The sequence below is a fragment of the Mandrillus leucophaeus genome, unplaced genomic scaffold (assembly GCF_000951045.1).
Source record: "Mandrillus leucophaeus isolate KB7577 unplaced genomic scaffold, Mleu.le_1.0 Scaffold272, whole genome shotgun sequence".
Lineage (NCBI taxonomy): Eukaryota > Metazoa > Chordata > Mammalia > Primates > Cercopithecidae > Mandrillus > Mandrillus leucophaeus.
In genome coordinates, this window is record NW_012102832.1 from 649727 (window position 1) to 666347 (window position 16621).

Sequence of the window (16621 nt, forward strand, 5' to 3'; positions counted from 1 at the left end):
CAGGAGGGACTAGGCCTCCCCACTTGATTTTCTCATCATCCAATCTGCCAAAGTTGTGTGGCCTCTAACCTGGGCAAGTTCTGCAAATGAGTCCCAGGCCAGCTAGTCTAGACACTGGATGAAAAAGTGGCTAGGCTTTCCAAACCCAGATTTAGTACTGGAGGGGTCAACAGGGAAGAGTCAAAATGGAACCAGCTAAATAATTTATGGGGCCCAATGCAAAATGAAAATGTCACCTCTAGTTTAAAAATTATTAAGAATTTCAAGACGGCAACAGCAGAGCATTATACCAAGCATGGGGCCCTTCCAAGCGTGGGGCCCTGAATGACTGCACAGGTGGCATACCTACAAAGCTCGCCCTGGGTTAGGCAAAGGTGGATTCCAGGACCTAAAAGGTCTCAGTCAGCAGAGGCTGCACCTAAAGGCAATGCCCAGAAAGACCTTAAGTGCTGGGCTAGATGAACAGGTGAGTGAGTCAAGTTGAATGAAACAGAACCAGTTTTAACTTCCAGCAAGTTGCCAGGAAAGAGGAAGGGGCACAGCAAATTGGAGCAAGAGTAAGTGTGCAGGGGTTATGGCCAGAGTGTGGGGTAGGGGGGCTGCAGGGTTAAAGCCTGGGAAGGCTATGGGAGCTGGGCAGGGAGGGCCTTCATGGCCAAGTTGGAGCCCAGTATCTGCCCAACCCAGTAGAGGCAGGAGCCCTCTTTCAGGAGGATGGAGAATCCTGCCAGAAACAGTACTGCAGGTCCCAAGCTCCCTGAATAATGGGTTTGATAATGGGGCAGGGGGTGTGGAGTCTGTGTTCCTGGAGAACCAAGGTTCTCAGGGAGCCAAGGACCAAACACTTATAATGACAGTGGCATAAATCTGTCCTTTCGTATCTTCTAGCTCTGTGCTTTTAGATCTCTTTTAATTTTCCTTTAATGTCTCAGTAAAATTCCTTTTGAATATTCCAACCCCCCTCCTCTGGGCTGAATGAAAAGGGACAAGGAAAGGATAGAAAATCTGGAGAAATGGAATTCCCTGGGTGAGGAGAGATGGTACCTGCCAATCTGCTTGGAGATCTGGCTGGAGTCATCACTAAGTTATCACACCTAGAGTGATGGGGTGGCTGCTCCTGGCTTATGTCCCCTTGGGGAGGCCCCTTACCCTATTTCAGCTACATGGTGTCATGGGAATTGTTGCCTTGGGTCTTGCTGAAATGCACATGTACCACTAGGCTATGTGGGCCCCAGACTGAGGAGCAGCGACCCATCTCAAGGAGCCCCTAGCAAGAGGCTCATTTATGACTTAGTGAGGAAGCTGGGCTCCAAGGAGCAGCCTCTCCTGGCTCCTGGAGTCCCCAGCCAGTACAACTCAACCCCTTGTTGAAAAGAGAGGTGAAAAGCTTAATGCTGGGTACAGATGAGGACACTGGGACACAGAGAGGGGCAGGAACTGCCCTGATCACTCAGCACCTCAGGGCTGGCACTGGACTCCAGGTCCCCTAGTGCCTTGTGTCACCAAGAGGGGGTCCACAGGAAGGAGCAGGGCCTCTTGTCTCAGATCCCTATCACTGTCGAGGGAAAGCAGGTTGGGGGTGCTCACTCCCTGAATGGACACTGAAAGGCAGCATCTCCCTTCAAAGGTGCCAGACAATGGAATGGTTGGCCAGACAGCCATTTGCTAAATTTGGATCCTAAGACTGTCTTCTGTTAACCCCTCCATGCCTAAGCATGTGGAGGCGGAGTGTTCACAATTCCTCCTTCCTTCTGAAAACACTTCAGCCCTGTTCCAGCTGCACTAGGAAGGAAGGTGGGTTTTCCTTGGCTATATCTGGACTCAGAGATCAGGGAATCAGATATCCAATGGTGGCTGGTCAGCGCTAGGCTGGAGCAGTGGCGGCACCTGAACGCTCCACCTGAACGCACTACCCGAGGGTCACTTTGCACGGGTCAAAGGCCAGAATGAAAGTAGGCAGAGGGCAGAGGGAAATCAGGCAGCTGGCCAGATGACAGTGAAGCTGAAGGCCACAGGAAGCCTGAGTGTGGATCATTATGAAGCAAGACCATAGCAAAGCAGGCATCAAGCCAGAAAAAAGAAATCAGGAATAATGCCAGCCGATCAAAGGTTTGTGGGTCACACAGAAATCAGGCCAGAGAAGGAAATCAGGCTTCAGAACAGACCAACGCCACCTGTGACTCGAGGGAAGGGAGCTGCGCCTCCCAGGGAAACCAGGTGGCAGGTACTCCGGCCGCACCCCCACCTCTCCCTCCCCCGCGGGCCCAGCCTCACTTGAGCTGCTGGGTAATAAGTTCCTCGTCGTTGAGATAGCGCAGCCGCTCCTCCTCCACCAGGGTGCGCTGCCGCTGCAGCGGGTCCTCCTGCCGCCGCGCCGCCTCCGACACGCGCATGCTCAGCTCTGCCTCCGTGCGCTTCAGCAGCGCGCGCACCGACTCCTGGTTCTGTAGCTGCGGGACGCACGGACGGATGGACCCGGGTGGGGGGAGCGGAGGCGCGCGGCAGGGGAAGGGACGGGAGAAGGCGGGAAGAGGATTGCCCAATCCAGGGCAGGGCTCAGCAGAAGATGTAGCTGCTTGGCTCCGCCTCAGGCAGCAGCGAAGGGGTGGGATGGCGAAGGGCAGGGGCAGAGGGCTAAGTTCTAGGGAAGGCAGGAGGAGAACGGATGGGGATCGTGGAGGGGGGAGCGTTTAAATGGGCCATGCAAAGGAGCAGCTGCATGGCTGTGGCCGCAAGCAGCAGTGACGGGGTGGTTATTGCAGGGGGAGGAGGGCAAGGTTAAGTTCTGGGGAATATGAGGCAGGAGAAGGGGTTGGGAATATTTGCGCGACAGGGTGTGGCCCTATGTAGGTCCCTGCCGACAGTGCGGCCGCATGGTTGTGGCTTCCATCATCCCGGAATGGGGACGGGACTGGAATGAAGGACTCAAGCGCTGGCGTTTGATAGACTTTCCACGGCTGGGACAGGAAGACTAAGTTAACCATTGATCTAACCCAATTCCAAGCCTGAATGGCGGGGGTGGGCGAGATCTTATCCTTTGCCCAGATGGCAATTCTCTGCCCCCTCCCCAGCCTGTCTCTGCTCATTATCCTCACCTGACGGGCCTTGGGCCCGCTTGAGGAGCGGACACGGCGATGCCAAGCTCCTGACAGGTGGGACCATCTGCCAGGCAGGGCCGGGGGAGACTGTCAGGGCTCAGGAGGGAGGAGCTGAGGGGACTTGGGGGAAGGGCTCTCGCTGACTTAGGGAAAGGGTTGCAGGGCAGGAAGAAACTGGAACTGCCCCGAGGGATACTGACGAAGGAGGGGCTCAGTGGGTGACTGGGGCTCCAGGAGGGCGATGGGGACTCAGGGAAGGAGAAGGAGGGCTCAATGAGGGGGATACGGGCGAGGGGTAGGGCCTTGGTGAGGAAGCGGAGGTTCAGCGAGGGGGCAGAAGCTCAAGAAAGGGGAAGGGGAGAAAGGGTTCGGAGAGAGACCAGTGAGTGGCGAAGGACTCGGGCGTGGGAGCTCTGGGAAAAGGATGAGGTAGTAGGGGATGGGACGGGACTTGTGGCAAGGGGCTTCGACCAGTAGGTGGGCGTTGGTGGGGCGATGCCCGGGACGGGGCGGTACCTGGAGCTTGCGCAACTGCTGGAGCTGGCCGCGCAAGTCACTGGCGCTGTTCTGCAGGCCTCGCAGGTGAAGCTGCATCTGTAGCCGACTAACGGCGGTAGGCTGCCCTGCAGGGGTGCTGCTGGCCGAGGGCGGGGGCGGGCCGGACACAGGGGTGGCCCCGCTGCTCCGGCCGCCTGACCCACAGGCTGCAGAGGACCACGAGGATGGGAGAAAGTGAACAAACTGTGAGCCTGGGAAGGACTGGGCTGGGACAGCGTCCTCCCTACTCTCCACCACATAGCCAGAGAACCCCGTGGCTCTGACTACCTGCCCCAAGTGGCCAGCCCTAAGGGTGGGGACCAAAGTGCCAGGGCAAAGACCTCTTGGGCTAAGGCTAGTGATGTAGCTATTGCTTAATCCCCACTTTATAGATTAGGAAGCAGCCTCTGAGAGAACAAGGATGGGGGAGGGGGAGGGTCACTCACGTGCTGAGGGGGTAGCTGCTCCATTGGAGCCTTCAATCTTCTCACTGTGGCACAGGGAAAAAAGCCATTAGGGGGTCCAGGCCAGCCCCAGACCTCCAGAGCTGGGTGGGACCTTAGATGTCATCTCCTCCAGCTCTCTGATGTCAGGATAGAGTCCCAGAGAAGGGAAGGGATTCACCCAGGGTCACCCAGTGAGACACTGGCAGAGCTGATGCCCATTTCCCCTTCCTCCTGCTCCACCCCCAGGCCCTGGCAGTGGTGTTGGGAGAGGGGCCTCACCTGGGGGTCTCAGGCTCAGAGCCTCGAAGTAAGGCGCTCTGCACCAGGCCTGTGAGGCTGGCAATCTGCTTCTCCATAGCCTCCATGCGCTCCCTGGGGAGGAAGGGGGTCTGGGCAACCTCGCCTCTGAGCATAGGGTCTCTCCTGCCCAGCCCCCCATTCCTAAATTGGTAACCAGAAGAAACACCGTCCCATCCCTGGCTACCAAAACACAGACAACCCAAAGGGCCCCAAGCCTAAGGATCAGGTCCAAAGCCTCCCATCTCACCTTTCACTCCCTTCCTAAAAGCTGCACGCTGATCTCTCCATGCCTAGCAATGCTTTCCCCTGCCTGCTCTGCCTTTCTCCTGACCCCCTCCCAAAAACATTCCACAGACCCCAGGAGCCCGGAGGAACCCCTCCTTCCACACCACCCAAGGGAAGTGAAGGTATGTTGAGTGTCTCCCCACTAGACCAGGACAGGAACTGGGTTTGCCCAGCTTGGCACTGACAGTAGCGTGTGCAGTGCCTGGCACACAGGCCACGTAAGAGCTGTGTGAAGGCCAATGGCTTCTCACTGCTCAGCAGCGCTGCCTGAGGGCGCAGGTTACCTACTGCCCTGGTTACCTCCTCCAGCCCTGCACCCTTAGGAGGGGACTGAGCGATGGGCAGGGGCTCCTCAGCCTGGAGGCTAGGTACCCGAATGTGCTCCTTTCCCCGTCGCCATTTCTCAATAGCAACCTCCTCCCCAGTGGACTTCAGCTGTCCCGGTGCTGGACAGCTCTCACTGCTGCAAACTCTTAAGCTGGAAAGCCACTAAAAGTGGTTCAGCCCCTCAATTTTACAGTTGGGGAAACCGAAGCTTAGAAAATGGATGCAAACACAAGTCTCCAGAGTCCTCGTCTGGGGACCTCTCAACTACCCCCTTGAGTCTTGCGGATGGGAGGAAAATGACAAGCTGGTCTTTCCAATGCCCTCCCTGCCATATCCAAGATGCTTTCTGGCGACCCTTCAAGACTACTCAAGGTCTCCAAAGGACTCCGGGATCTCAGTCCAGGACACACACCTGCCACGGACTCTGCCGTGCACCCTCTCCGCAGCGCACCCCCCACCCCCAGTCCCTGAAGCCTGATTAACGTCCCTCACCTGGTCTCCGTGTCCTTGACTGGCACTGGCGGCCCGAACCCCACCAGCGAGCGCTCCCCAGGCCCAGGGAAGAGCTCCGAAGGGGGAGCTCCGGCTGTCGAGGCGCTCCCCGCGCTGCGGGTCTTCCCTCCAGGACTCTCGGCGAAGACGGACGAGGAGCCCGAGTCCTTGCGGAAGGACTGGCGCACTGGCGAGCCGCGGCTGGGCGGCCCCGAGTAGGGGCTGTGCGGCGGCGGGGGGCCTCCGGGGGGCCCTGCCACGTCGGCCAGCTTCTGCGGTGACGAGGGCGGCAGGCGGAAGCCGTAGCCGTCGCCGTACAGCGGGCCGCCGCCGCCGCCCGCAGCCTTGTACAGGGAGTCCTCCAGATCCGACTGCAGAGCGGCGGCCGAGTAGGTGCTTAGCGAGCGCACCGAGCCGCGCTTGTAGAGGCCGCCAGCTCCCGGGTAGGCGAACGGGTCGCCGGCGGCCGCGGCCAGGCTCAGACGGCCCTCGTGCAGTAACCCGTAGGGGTCTGCATAGAGACCCTCGCCCTTCACCAGCACCATGCCGCCCGCCTTGCCCGCCAGGTCCTCGTCCGGCTTCACGTCGCGCCGCTCCAGGATGGCGCTGGGGCTGGGGCTGACGCCCTGGGCGGGCGGGGCGCCTCCCAGCCTTTCGGCCGCGTGGTGCACCGGGCTGCCGGCGTACGAGGGCGGGCGCCCCCCGGCGTACGAGAGACGCGAGCGCGACGGCGAGCCGGACTGCAGCCCGGATGGCAGCCCCGACGGCAGCCCGGGCGGCGGCGAGCCGGACGCCAGGTGCGGCGCTGGCGACAGATTGTTGAGGCGCCGCGTGGGCGACGACTCCCGCGACGCGTACACCATCTCTCTCTGCGCAGAAGACAGCCCGGAACCCCACGGGGCTGGTCACCAAAGACACCCCTGCCCCTTGCTTGAGCAGCCAGCATCTCCTCCCTGACGCTTAGGAAGTCCCTTCAGGTCTCAGCCCTCCCTCCATCCTGCTGCGTCTAGGGCCCCTTTCCCATCAGGGTTTCCAGCATGGCGGAAAAGGTGGCTGATGAAGAGGCACCAGAGGGGTAACCTTCAGCTCAGCTACCGTGAGGGGTGGGATGTAGAAGGGGAAGCGGTGGCTCCAGCTCCTGAGAGAGGCCTTAGAATATCTGGAGGCAAATTAGCAAAATCCCAAGTGGACAGGCCCGGAATGGAGAGGAAAGTAGCAGGTGGGAGAGGGGCTCTTCCCTAACCCTTCAGCCCCTATGCTCCCTTCTCCAAAACTGGCCCTGGTTCCCGATGACAACTTCCCAGACCCTGCTCCCCTGGACCCCATGTGCCCAGCCTCCCCAATGCCCTGGGCATGCCCAGCCATACCCGGAGGTCCCCGTTGGTGAGGTGTGAGCCAGGGAAGGCAGCGTAGAGGGGCTCCTTCCTATAGATCTTGATTATACTGCGGTCCTGGATGTCCCTGGGAGAGGCGGGGGGACGGGGGTCACCACCCATCTCCCAGCCGTGCACAATGAGAAGGGGTGGCTTCTCCAGGCCAAGAGAAGAGGGGTGGCCAGAGGCACCGGGAGCCCCAACTCTTTCCTAAATCCTTCGCTCAGGCTGCCTGCCACAAGCACACACGCCCAGCAGCCTCCACCCCGGCCTCGTCCTGGTCTCAGGCGCCATTTTCAGGTTAGCTCAAAGCAAAGGGAACCAGCGGGGGTGGATGATTTAGACAGGGGGTGGGGCTGAGATGGCCCAGGAAGGGGGCGGGGCGGTAGGGCTCTGGGAGGGGAGGGGAAAGGCTGAGATCGGGTCAGGAAGGAGCTGGGGAAGGGCCGGCGGGGTCCAGCACCCGGCAGAGGAGGAGTGTGGGAAAGCCCCCCGCATCCCCCTGGGGCTACGCCCACCGGACGTCCTCCAGCTCGTAGAAGACGTTGCGAGCCTCGTCTTTGATGAGGATGGCGGTATTGGGCGACTTAAGCATGCCCATGGTGAGCTTCTGCGGGAACATATGCGCGATGAGTGCGTGCAGCGTGTCCAGGCTGCTGACCTCGTGCGTGATGTGCACGCGCCGAGTCTCCTCCCCGAACTGCAGGAACAGCACCCCTGCGAAGGAGACACCGCTCTCGCTGTCACTGCCGCCGTCTCCACGCCGCCCTCCAGGAGAACGCGGGGAGCTTTCGGGAGCTGCGCCAGCCCGGCAGCGGCAGGGTCTGAGGCCAGACGCCGCCCCCGAGTGCAGGTGCACCCAGGCACCTCTCATGCTGCCGGCGGGGACGCCAGGCCGGGTCTCCAGCCTCTCAAGGCACTCACTGGACTCCAGGCAGTTGGAGGAATTTGGACAAGAAAATGGAAGTAGGGGTAGGAGCAGGTGGGACGGAAACTGAGAGGAAGTGAGCTGATGGAGAGAGAGGTTGGAGAGAGTTAGAGAAGGGAGATGGGAGAGAAGGGAGGGACGAAAGAAACGGACAGAAAAGGAAGCAGGAGGGAGAGAGGAGGCTTGGAGGAAAAGGGGTTGGGTGGGGATGCTGAGGGCAAGAGAGAAATGGAGAGAGCTGGGGTTGCTGAGGGAGAGAGAGCAGAGCTTGAGGCGAGCTGGCATGCTGCAGGGGAGGAGGGGGCTCCAGAGAGTGAAGAGCAGAGGGAGGAGCCTGTGCCGGGAGGGAGGGTGGACCGAGCGGGCAGTACCTGGGGAGCGCAGCTTGGTCTGGCTGGCCGAGCGGGAGAGAGGCAGGCTCTGTCGGAAGCGGTTCATCCTGCTGAAACCCAGGGGCAGCTCGGCCTCCGACATGGTCTCCAGCGACTCGGCCGAGGCGTAGGACAGCTTTGCCGCCTGGTCTGCCAGCCCAGGCTGGGCTCCCTGAGTGTGGCGTGAGCTGCGGGTCTGCAGGGGCCGGGCAGGGCGAGAGGAATCAAGGATGAGCACCCCCTGTCACTGCCCATATCCAGGCCTGGGAAGGTCCTGCCACCCAGTGACACCCAAACAGATTACAGACTCCTGGCATGGCCACAAGAGAGTTCCCCAGTCTCTCCCGGCCTTGGCCTCCCTGGGACACCTGGCAGGTAAGGAGTGGGCAAAGGACCCCTCACCCTGGGAAGACAGACAAGAGGCCATGTGAGTGGGAGCCATGGGCACGGCTGCTATTTCAGGCTTCCGAAGAACAACAACAACACAAATTTGTTACCGAGGTGAGCAGCAGAATAGTTGAGCAAATTGGGGCATTAGTTCCAGACATTAATTAAGTGGTGGGTTTGTGAGCAGATAATTTATTCTTCATGGAGTTCAGAGGGTGGGGGTGGGGTGGGAAGCAGGGCCCAGGGAGAAAGCAAAGAGAGCTGGGACCCCAGGATCCCAGTTTTGAGGGGATGCAGACCCTGACAGAGCTGGACAGAGGGAATGTCCTTGATTTAGGGTGACTGAGAAAACTATCCCAAACTTCTCAAAGCCAGCTGGACCTGGATTTGAGACGACCTGCCCAGTGCCCACAATGCACATGTTAAGTCTGATGTGACACGCATGCACACATGACACATGTGCCAGGCCTCAGCCCCTCCTTGCAAGGCACATGCTGCCACACAGCCAGCCAACCTCCCCCAGGACCCTCTGAGAGACAGCAGCCACTTCTCTGAAGCTGTAGCTGAGGCTGATATCTGGCAGGGGGTAGGGAAGGATGTCACAGGATAGCTTGATGGCTCTCTCAGTGGGGGAGGAGGAGTCAGGATTATTTCAACCACACTTTAAGAGCCTACTTTTGGCTGAAACCTGGGGATGTCACTCAGGACCACAGCCCCTGACATTCTGCCCTAGTCCCTGGGCAAGAAATCTGGTGGTTGTACAGAAACTGGTACAAGGAGTGAGATAATGAATCCGATCTACATCTTTCCATGTTATGTGCATTATATACACATATGTATTACATATACATATACTGTCAAGAAATAATGTTGCCCAATTATATTTTTTTGTAAAACAAATTGTCTATTTCTAACAACAAATCACTCAAAACCATTAACACTGGTTATCTCAGGGTTGACAGTTTCCTTTTTTGACTTTATAGATTTCTTTACAAAACTGTGTGAATAGATTCCTTTTATAATTAAAAAAAGACAACAATAAAATATCTCTAAAAAGGAATGATTTATTCTCCTCTTCAGCTCCCTCTCTTCCCAATTCCTGATTTACCCCTAATTAATCTCCATCTTCATATTAACTCAATTTAATGTTCCAATTGGATTAGCACTCTTAAAGGGAGAGCATCTTCTTCTGATGGGCAGTATGCCCAGCTGTCCCCAAGGTGGCCTTGAGGGTTTGGGGACCATAATAGATCAGATGTGAGGATCAGGAAGCTTCCCCTCTCAAGCACAATGCCTTGACCACTGGGCGGGCGCGGGTCTTGGCAGGAGGAAGGCAGCACAGAAACGGGCCGGGGGCAGCAGGGAGGGGCCACTTGTGCTTGTGACCGAGAGGCTATGGCTCAGCTCTAGGCTGACCACCAGTGCCAGCCCACACCCCTCTGTCTCACCTTCATCCCAGCTGAAGGGCGGGGAGCTCTGCAGCAGTGTGGGGAACCAGGCCTGGTCTGGTGGTCATGGGGTTGCCTGGCAACTAAAAGGTCAGTGGTTGCCAGGCTGGTGCGGATGAGGGGCTACAGAATTCAGGCAGCATGAGGCAGCCAGCAATGATGAAGAATAGGGGGTGGCCATGGTGCCAGGGGGGACACCAGTGAGGTGCCAGTAAGGAGGTGGAACAGGGGTCCAAATGAAGGGAGGCAGGGCAGGGATCCTGGGGGTTGCTGCCTGCCAAGAAGGCAGAAACCCTGGGAGAAGAGATGCTCCACCACTTCCTAGCCCCATGGGCACCTTTCCATTCTCACAGCCTGTACAGAAAACCCTCTCGAGAGGAGGGAAAACCTGCTGCCACTTCTCTCCATCCTTGGGCTGAGACAATAGGGCAGAGGAAAGTGAAACATCCAGAAGGACTTCCCCACCATAAGGAAGATGGCAGAAGAACAAAACAGTGAGTCAAGCAGAGCTCTCCAAAGATAGGACAGGGGTTGCCATGGGAGGTAGAGAGCGCCTATCACCAGGGTGTTTCAGGGAGTGCTCATGGATCTGAGATTCCCAGAGGTTGTCCATAGACTAGGAAAGAGTCACTTGGGAGCTTTTTAAAATACCCTTTCCAGGACCCCATATTCACTGAACCAGAATCTCTGGGGATTGGAGCCTGAGGTTCGAGATTTTTGACAAGTTCCTAAGGCGATTCTGATTTCTAGGTTTGAGAATCAAGGCAGAGTCCATGATTCAGTAGCTAATGAGGTGAGCTACCTCACCAGGAGCCAGGCACTGCCAGGAACATGCGTTCCCTCTTTTTTTCTCTTTCTTTTCTTTCCTTTCTTTCTTTCCTTTCTTTCTTTTCTTTCTTTTTTTTTTTTTTTTTTTTCCTGAGATACGTCCTTGCTCTGTCACCCAGGCTGGAGTGCAGTGGTGCGAACATAGCTCACTGCAGCCTCAATCTCCCATATTCAAGTGATCCTCCCACCTCAGCCTCTCTCCTCAGCCAACAACTTCTCACTACATTGCCCAGGCTGGTGTCGAACTCCTGGGCTCAAGCGTTCCACATGCCTCGGCCTCCAAAAGTGCTGAGATTACAGGCATGACCCAGCACATCCGGCCTTTTTTTCCTGTCTTTACAACAATTTTATGATGCAGACATTGTGGTTCCACTCTACAGAGGAGAAACCATGGCTGACAGGATATGTAACGTGCCCCAGGTCACCAAGCTAGTTAGCAGCACACTGGATGGAATTCACCACTAAGCAGCCTGGCTCTGGGGTCCATGCACTTAACCACTACCCTCAACTGCCTCCTCCAAAGAGGCTATGCTTGACACCATGACTTTGACTCCATGATTCTCTGATTCAAGGACTTCTTGCAGTGCTAGGAAGAATGCATGCAAGTAAGACACCTGGGGAGTCTGGGTGGGATGCCTCCCACCCCCTGTCATGATGCCTGGGACTTGGGAGGCCAGAGACTCCAGGAGGCAAGCAGGTGCCTGAGGCTGCTCCCCCAAGGGTCAGCAGGATACCCTGGGAAGGGCAGACAGCTCTATCAGCTTGGAAAGGCCAGAGCTCAGGAGGAGGCAGGAAGGTACCTATCCCTGAGCTTAGCCCTCCACTTAGACAAAAGGCTTGAGGGTGTAGGACTAAGAGTCTCCTGCCTAGCACTGACCAGTCCCCATGGTGGAGAGAAAGAAAAGGAAGAGGGACCCATCACAGTTACAGGGCCTCCCTGGGAGGTGAGATATGAATTCAAAGAAGAGGGCCCACAACAAGGGTCTAGGTCCCTAACTCAGAGCCAGCAGTCTCTCCAGGCTAGGGAAAATGTATGCCATTCCAAAATGCCCCTCAGGGGCTAGGGATGCCTGGGGACTGAGAATTTCTAGCCCAGACCCCCAGCAAGGGCGGCCCAAACTCCCACTCCATCCCGAAGCCCCTGACAGGCGAACCCAGACTCTCCCAAAGCAGCAGTCACAGCCTGCAGCCTCAAGGCCCACCACCCATACCAGAAGGTGCCCGTGCAGACGCGCACCCCAGTGCAAAGCCTGTGCAAGGGAGAGGCAGGGGCAGGGGAGGGAGAGCACATGCAGTTGTCATGGGAGCAGAGGCATCACACACTGACCTTGAAACTCCAGTAGTTTGGCTGCTGATGGAAATAAGAGAAGAGATGGTTATGAGGGGGCCCAGGAGGGGAAAAGAGGGGCAGGGGCAGGTTAGAGACCCTTGGAACTCAGCACTCAGCCCTAGGACAAGGGCCCGCCACCCTCCCAGGAGCAGGAAGGAAGTCATGCTTGATACATCCATTCTCTACTGAGACCTGGAACACCATGGTATACCCAGCATGGCCCCAAGCAGGCGCTACAGCGACTCCTCCCAGAGTTACCGGTGGGAAAAGGCACACAGGATGGTGATAGAGCAAACCCATGAGGCAGTCACAAGAGAGGCAGTGACAAAGCTGAGCTGTGGGGTCAGAGAAATGGCAGGCCAGGGAACAGTGCTTGGAAGAGGTGGCATTTGAGATGGGTCTGGAAAAACCAGCAGCTGGAGACTGGGAGGAGAGGCCTGCTGGGCAGGGGGTATGGCGTGGGCAAGTGCCCAGGGGCAAACAAGTGGAGACGGAGTTGAGGGAAGTCGCTAGTCCACGTTGGCTGGGGTGCAGCTGGGAAAGTAGCAGATTAGGCTGCAAAGGGTGGGGAGTGGGAGGCTGAGGCCAGATGATGAGTGGCCATAACTGCTGAGAGAAAGTATTTAGACTTCTCGGTGGACAAGCAGAAAGTGTTTGAATGGAGCAGAGTGGAATCAGAACTAGACCCTGGGGCAGGAGTGGATCGGGTGGATCAGGGTGAATGGGGCAGGGGTCGGAGGAGGGGGGCTAGGGGCCAAGGCCAAGAGAGAGAGGCCTATACAGCATAATGGATCTAGTTTACAGAGCAGAGCAGCCAGATGCCAAGAACCTCACTCACTGGGCAATCAATGGCTGGGGAGCTGGAGGCAGTGAAGGGAGTTGGGGAGACTGGGGACGGTGGCTGGCTGGGATTGAGGAGTGCTCCTCGCATCCCTCTTAGCATCCCTAGAATGGGAAGCTGGAGAGTCCCCCTCATTTGCAGTAACCGAGGGTTGCCCTACCTTCCCTAGAGACCAGAAGGCCCTTCCAGATGGCTTAGTACAAGGAAGGAGCAGCCCTGGGGCTGGGTTGGTTCTTGGCAAAGCCGAGGCACCCTGCTGACCGGTGCCAGCCTCAGCAGGGAGATGGAGGCAGCAGATGGCCTGGCCCGGGGGTGCCTGGCACGAGCAGACAACATCCCCAGGCCTTAGAGCCACTGGCAGAGGAGAGGGACATTCAGGGCGCCCCTGGGGGAAGAAACACCATGCCAGGGTGTCCTGGGCCACCTGAATGCTTTCCTGGCAGGGAGGAGTTGGAAGGGGCTGAGTCGAGGGACACTCTGGCTGGAGGCTTTACCTAAGGCAGACTTTTGGGGTAGGGGTGACACTGGGCTGGGGCTGGGACCAAGAGGGTTATTTGCCAGGACCCCCTCCTAAGCCATCATCCCCATCCTTCCCCCAACATTCGCTCTGGAAAACAAACAAACAACAACAAACAAACAAACAGTCACATACCAGGCAGGAGAAGGGGACAACAAAGTCTGTAGTCTGTGTCCCAGCCAATGCCTGGAATCATCCCTGGACTGAGGCCACCCCCAGTGGTGCTAGGGGATGCCCACAGGTACTGAGGGTAGGGGAGACCAGGGGCCAAGTAACAGGCTCCAGCAGCAGCTGACTGTGGCCTGGGGAAGGGGAGGGGTAGCAAAGGGAGTGGACACGTGGGGGCAGGCAGAGGGCACCGGAAGGTTTTGAGGACAGTCACATCTGTAGACCCAGCGGTGATGGACTGCTCTGCAGAGAAGGCCTCGAGTCCCTCACCCACCACTACTATGACACCAGGCACGGGTGGCACACACATGGGCCACCCATAGCTCCCCGAAACATGCAGGCTCACTCACAGCTGAGCCCAGACTCTCAGACACATCTTCTGATAAGGACATCTCCACAGACACCCAGAGCGACACACACACACACACCCCTACTGAGAGAGGGGCTCCCCAGTCAGAAACAGCCCTGGAAACAAACAGAAACTCAGAGACAGAGACATTCACACATAGATCGCCCCCACTCATACACAAACGTGTTCCCCTCCCTCCAGGCCCCTGCCTCGCTTACACACTCTCACAAGCACCACAGCCAGTCACAGAGGACAAGAGGTGCTGATAGCACTCACACTCACCCTCAAAACACTGCAGCCACAGAAACAGAGACACGGTGCCCACCCACAGTGAGACACGCACTCCGGCTATCGAAACACACACAAAGCAATGCACACACCACGCACACACACACATGCACACACACATGGCCTCAGAGCCACCCATGTACAAAGAGAAAGCCCCTGATCAGGGTGCCACTGTCCCATGCCTATCATGTTCCAGATATCATGAGTCAGGGAGGTGACCTCTGATGCAAAAGAGATAGAAGATGTCCTGTCTCCCACCCTGCCACCAGTGTCAACACATCAGACTCAGGGTACCTTGTTCGGATGACTGGGGCCCACCTCGTTGTCCTGGGAGAGAGATAAGGACAGGGCCTAGCCACAGCCACACTGGCTATGGCCTCCACGTGGGCCTGCCCCAGGGTCCCAAGGCTGTGCACATCCATGGGGCAGTCACCTGGAAGGGACATATCACTAGCAGCAGCCAAGGGAGAGGACTGAGTGGCATCAGTGCCATAGGAAAGACCAGTCAAGTCCCTCAAAGGATAAAGATGGAAGAGGGGCTGCGGTTGTGCTGGTCACTTGGATGCATGAAAGATGTTGAGATCAAAATATGGAGCTTCAGACTCTGATCTGTAGAGTACGTGAGTGAATCCTGCCCCTCCATCATCTGTCCTCCCTCTGGAAAGTGGGAAGAATGATCCTCTTTCATGTTGGCCCCACCAGGAACGAACCACGGGTGGCCCCACCCCACAGTCTCTTGGCAACTCAGTGTCTCTGGTGAGATAAACTGAGGTGGGGGAGGCCTCCGGGGATATCGCCCATCCCCTTCTCTGTCTCTTTCCAGGATTTTAACCCATGGGACAGACTAGGGTGACTGAGAGCAAACGGCTCCTGCCCTGTTCTCTAAGGTGGGACATTCCTAGTCACTCTCCTTCCAACTTCCAGCACCCTTTACCTCCTCACCCCTTTCCAGGTTATCTGTTCCTCCTGCTGTGCCCAGTAGTACCTGGTGGATAGCAGGCGCTCAACAAGTATGTAACGATGAATGAATGTCAATAAAATAGGACCGAGCCATGAGTGGAGGGTGGGATCTCTGAATGCTCAGGTCTGGCACCACTCCCTCCATCTCCTGGCACCCAGCACTGCTCAGCCTTCTGGGCCTTTTCCCTGGGAATTTCCCAACACCAGAAACCCCCCAGTTAGGAGGGCAGAGGGCAAGGAGGGTCAGGAGAGGTCTGGCTGTCCACTCCAAGCCAAATCTTCCAGTGCCAAAGCTGCCCACCTCTGCCACAGTCAGGGAGGGGGTCTCACCTTCCCAAAAGACAGTGAAAGGGGGAAATAAATAAAGGAGTGAGTAGGAGAGACCCCAGCAGGGGCAACCACTTGTGTAGAGGAATCTTAAAAGGAGCTGGGGCAAAATGAGAGGTGATCTAAGAGGGTAAGATGGAAGCATAGGACCCTAGGGACCAGGCTTTGAGAAACGGGGGAGGGGAGCGTCTCTCAAGGCCCCAGGAAGTCAGGCCAGGGAGTCCTCAAACTCCTGGTGAGAAGAAACAGCTTCTTCCCTCTGGGAGCTAAGGAGTTAACTCCCTTCCTCTCTCCTCCATCCTAGCCACTGGTAGCCGGGTTCCTACTTCCCCTGCTGCCGGTCTTTCCCTCCTCAGCCCTCATGCCCTGGGAGTGGAGGGGCTAGGGCCCCTGGGGAGGCTTGGCCCAGCCAGCTGAGGTCTCTTTCCTCCCCTAGGCAGGCATCCCCAGCAGGCTCAGTGAGCGCATGACCCCTTCTTGACCTCAAGCCCCGACCACGCATCTTCCAAGGAGGGAGAGCAACCCACGGGTCCGCACCGGCTCCTTAATCCCCTGGCTCTGCTGCACCGGTGCACACACCCACCTCTCAACTCCCATGAACACGAGTCCGTGTAAACACTCGTCCCCCCGGCTGGGGCTAAGCCACTCGCCCCCCCTCGGGCGCCTGCCCCCACCGCGATGTATATGCACGACCCTCTCCTCCAGATGTGCAGATGACACCCTCATCTCCTTCCCAACGCAGAGTGTGTGTGGGTGGGTGCGGGGGGTGCTGTGGGACTCTGGGGGCGAGGGCGCACCCCGGGAAGGTCATGACTTTCCGAGGTTGGGGGAGGGGGCGCCAGCCTGATTTTGGAGTGGGGGCCGGCCCACGCCGAAGGCACCTAATGCAGTGGGGGAGGGGAGGAGGCGTTTCTCAGGGATCGGGAACCTGCAATGGCCTGGGCGTCCCCCACCCCTGGATGGCTCTCGGTGTCGCGGAGCGGGCCCCCATCTCCGTGTCCCCGCCCCTCGCCCAACCCGA

At 57.8% G+C, this 16621-nt stretch overlaps 1 protein-coding gene across 2 annotated transcripts in view; it reads right to left on the minus strand.

The window, feature by feature from the left end:
- SRCIN1 (SRC kinase signaling inhibitor 1) overlaps window positions 1–16621 on the minus strand; it is a 79200-nt gene that overhangs the window by 29443 nt on the left and 33136 nt on the right. The window contains exons 2-10 of one of the 2 annotated variants that reach the window (XM_011984704.1): window positions 12148–12168; window positions 8158–8353; window positions 7377–7575; window positions 6853–6946; window positions 5486–6354; window positions 4361–4453; window positions 4082–4125; window positions 3615–3802; window positions 2275–2450 (exon numbers count right to left, since the gene is read on the minus strand). In XM_011984704.1, the coding sequence (XP_011840094.1) occupies window positions 2275–2450; window positions 3615–3802; window positions 4082–4125; window positions 4361–4453; window positions 5486–6354; window positions 6853–6946; window positions 7377–7575; window positions 8158–8353; window positions 12148–12168 (1880 nt within the window). The remainder of the gene's footprint in view (window positions 1–2274; window positions 2451–3614; window positions 3803–4081; window positions 4126–4360; window positions 4454–5485; window positions 6355–6852; window positions 6947–7376; window positions 7576–8157; window positions 8354–12147; window positions 12169–16621) is intronic. The other variant, XM_011984703.1, reaches the window with a different exon arrangement.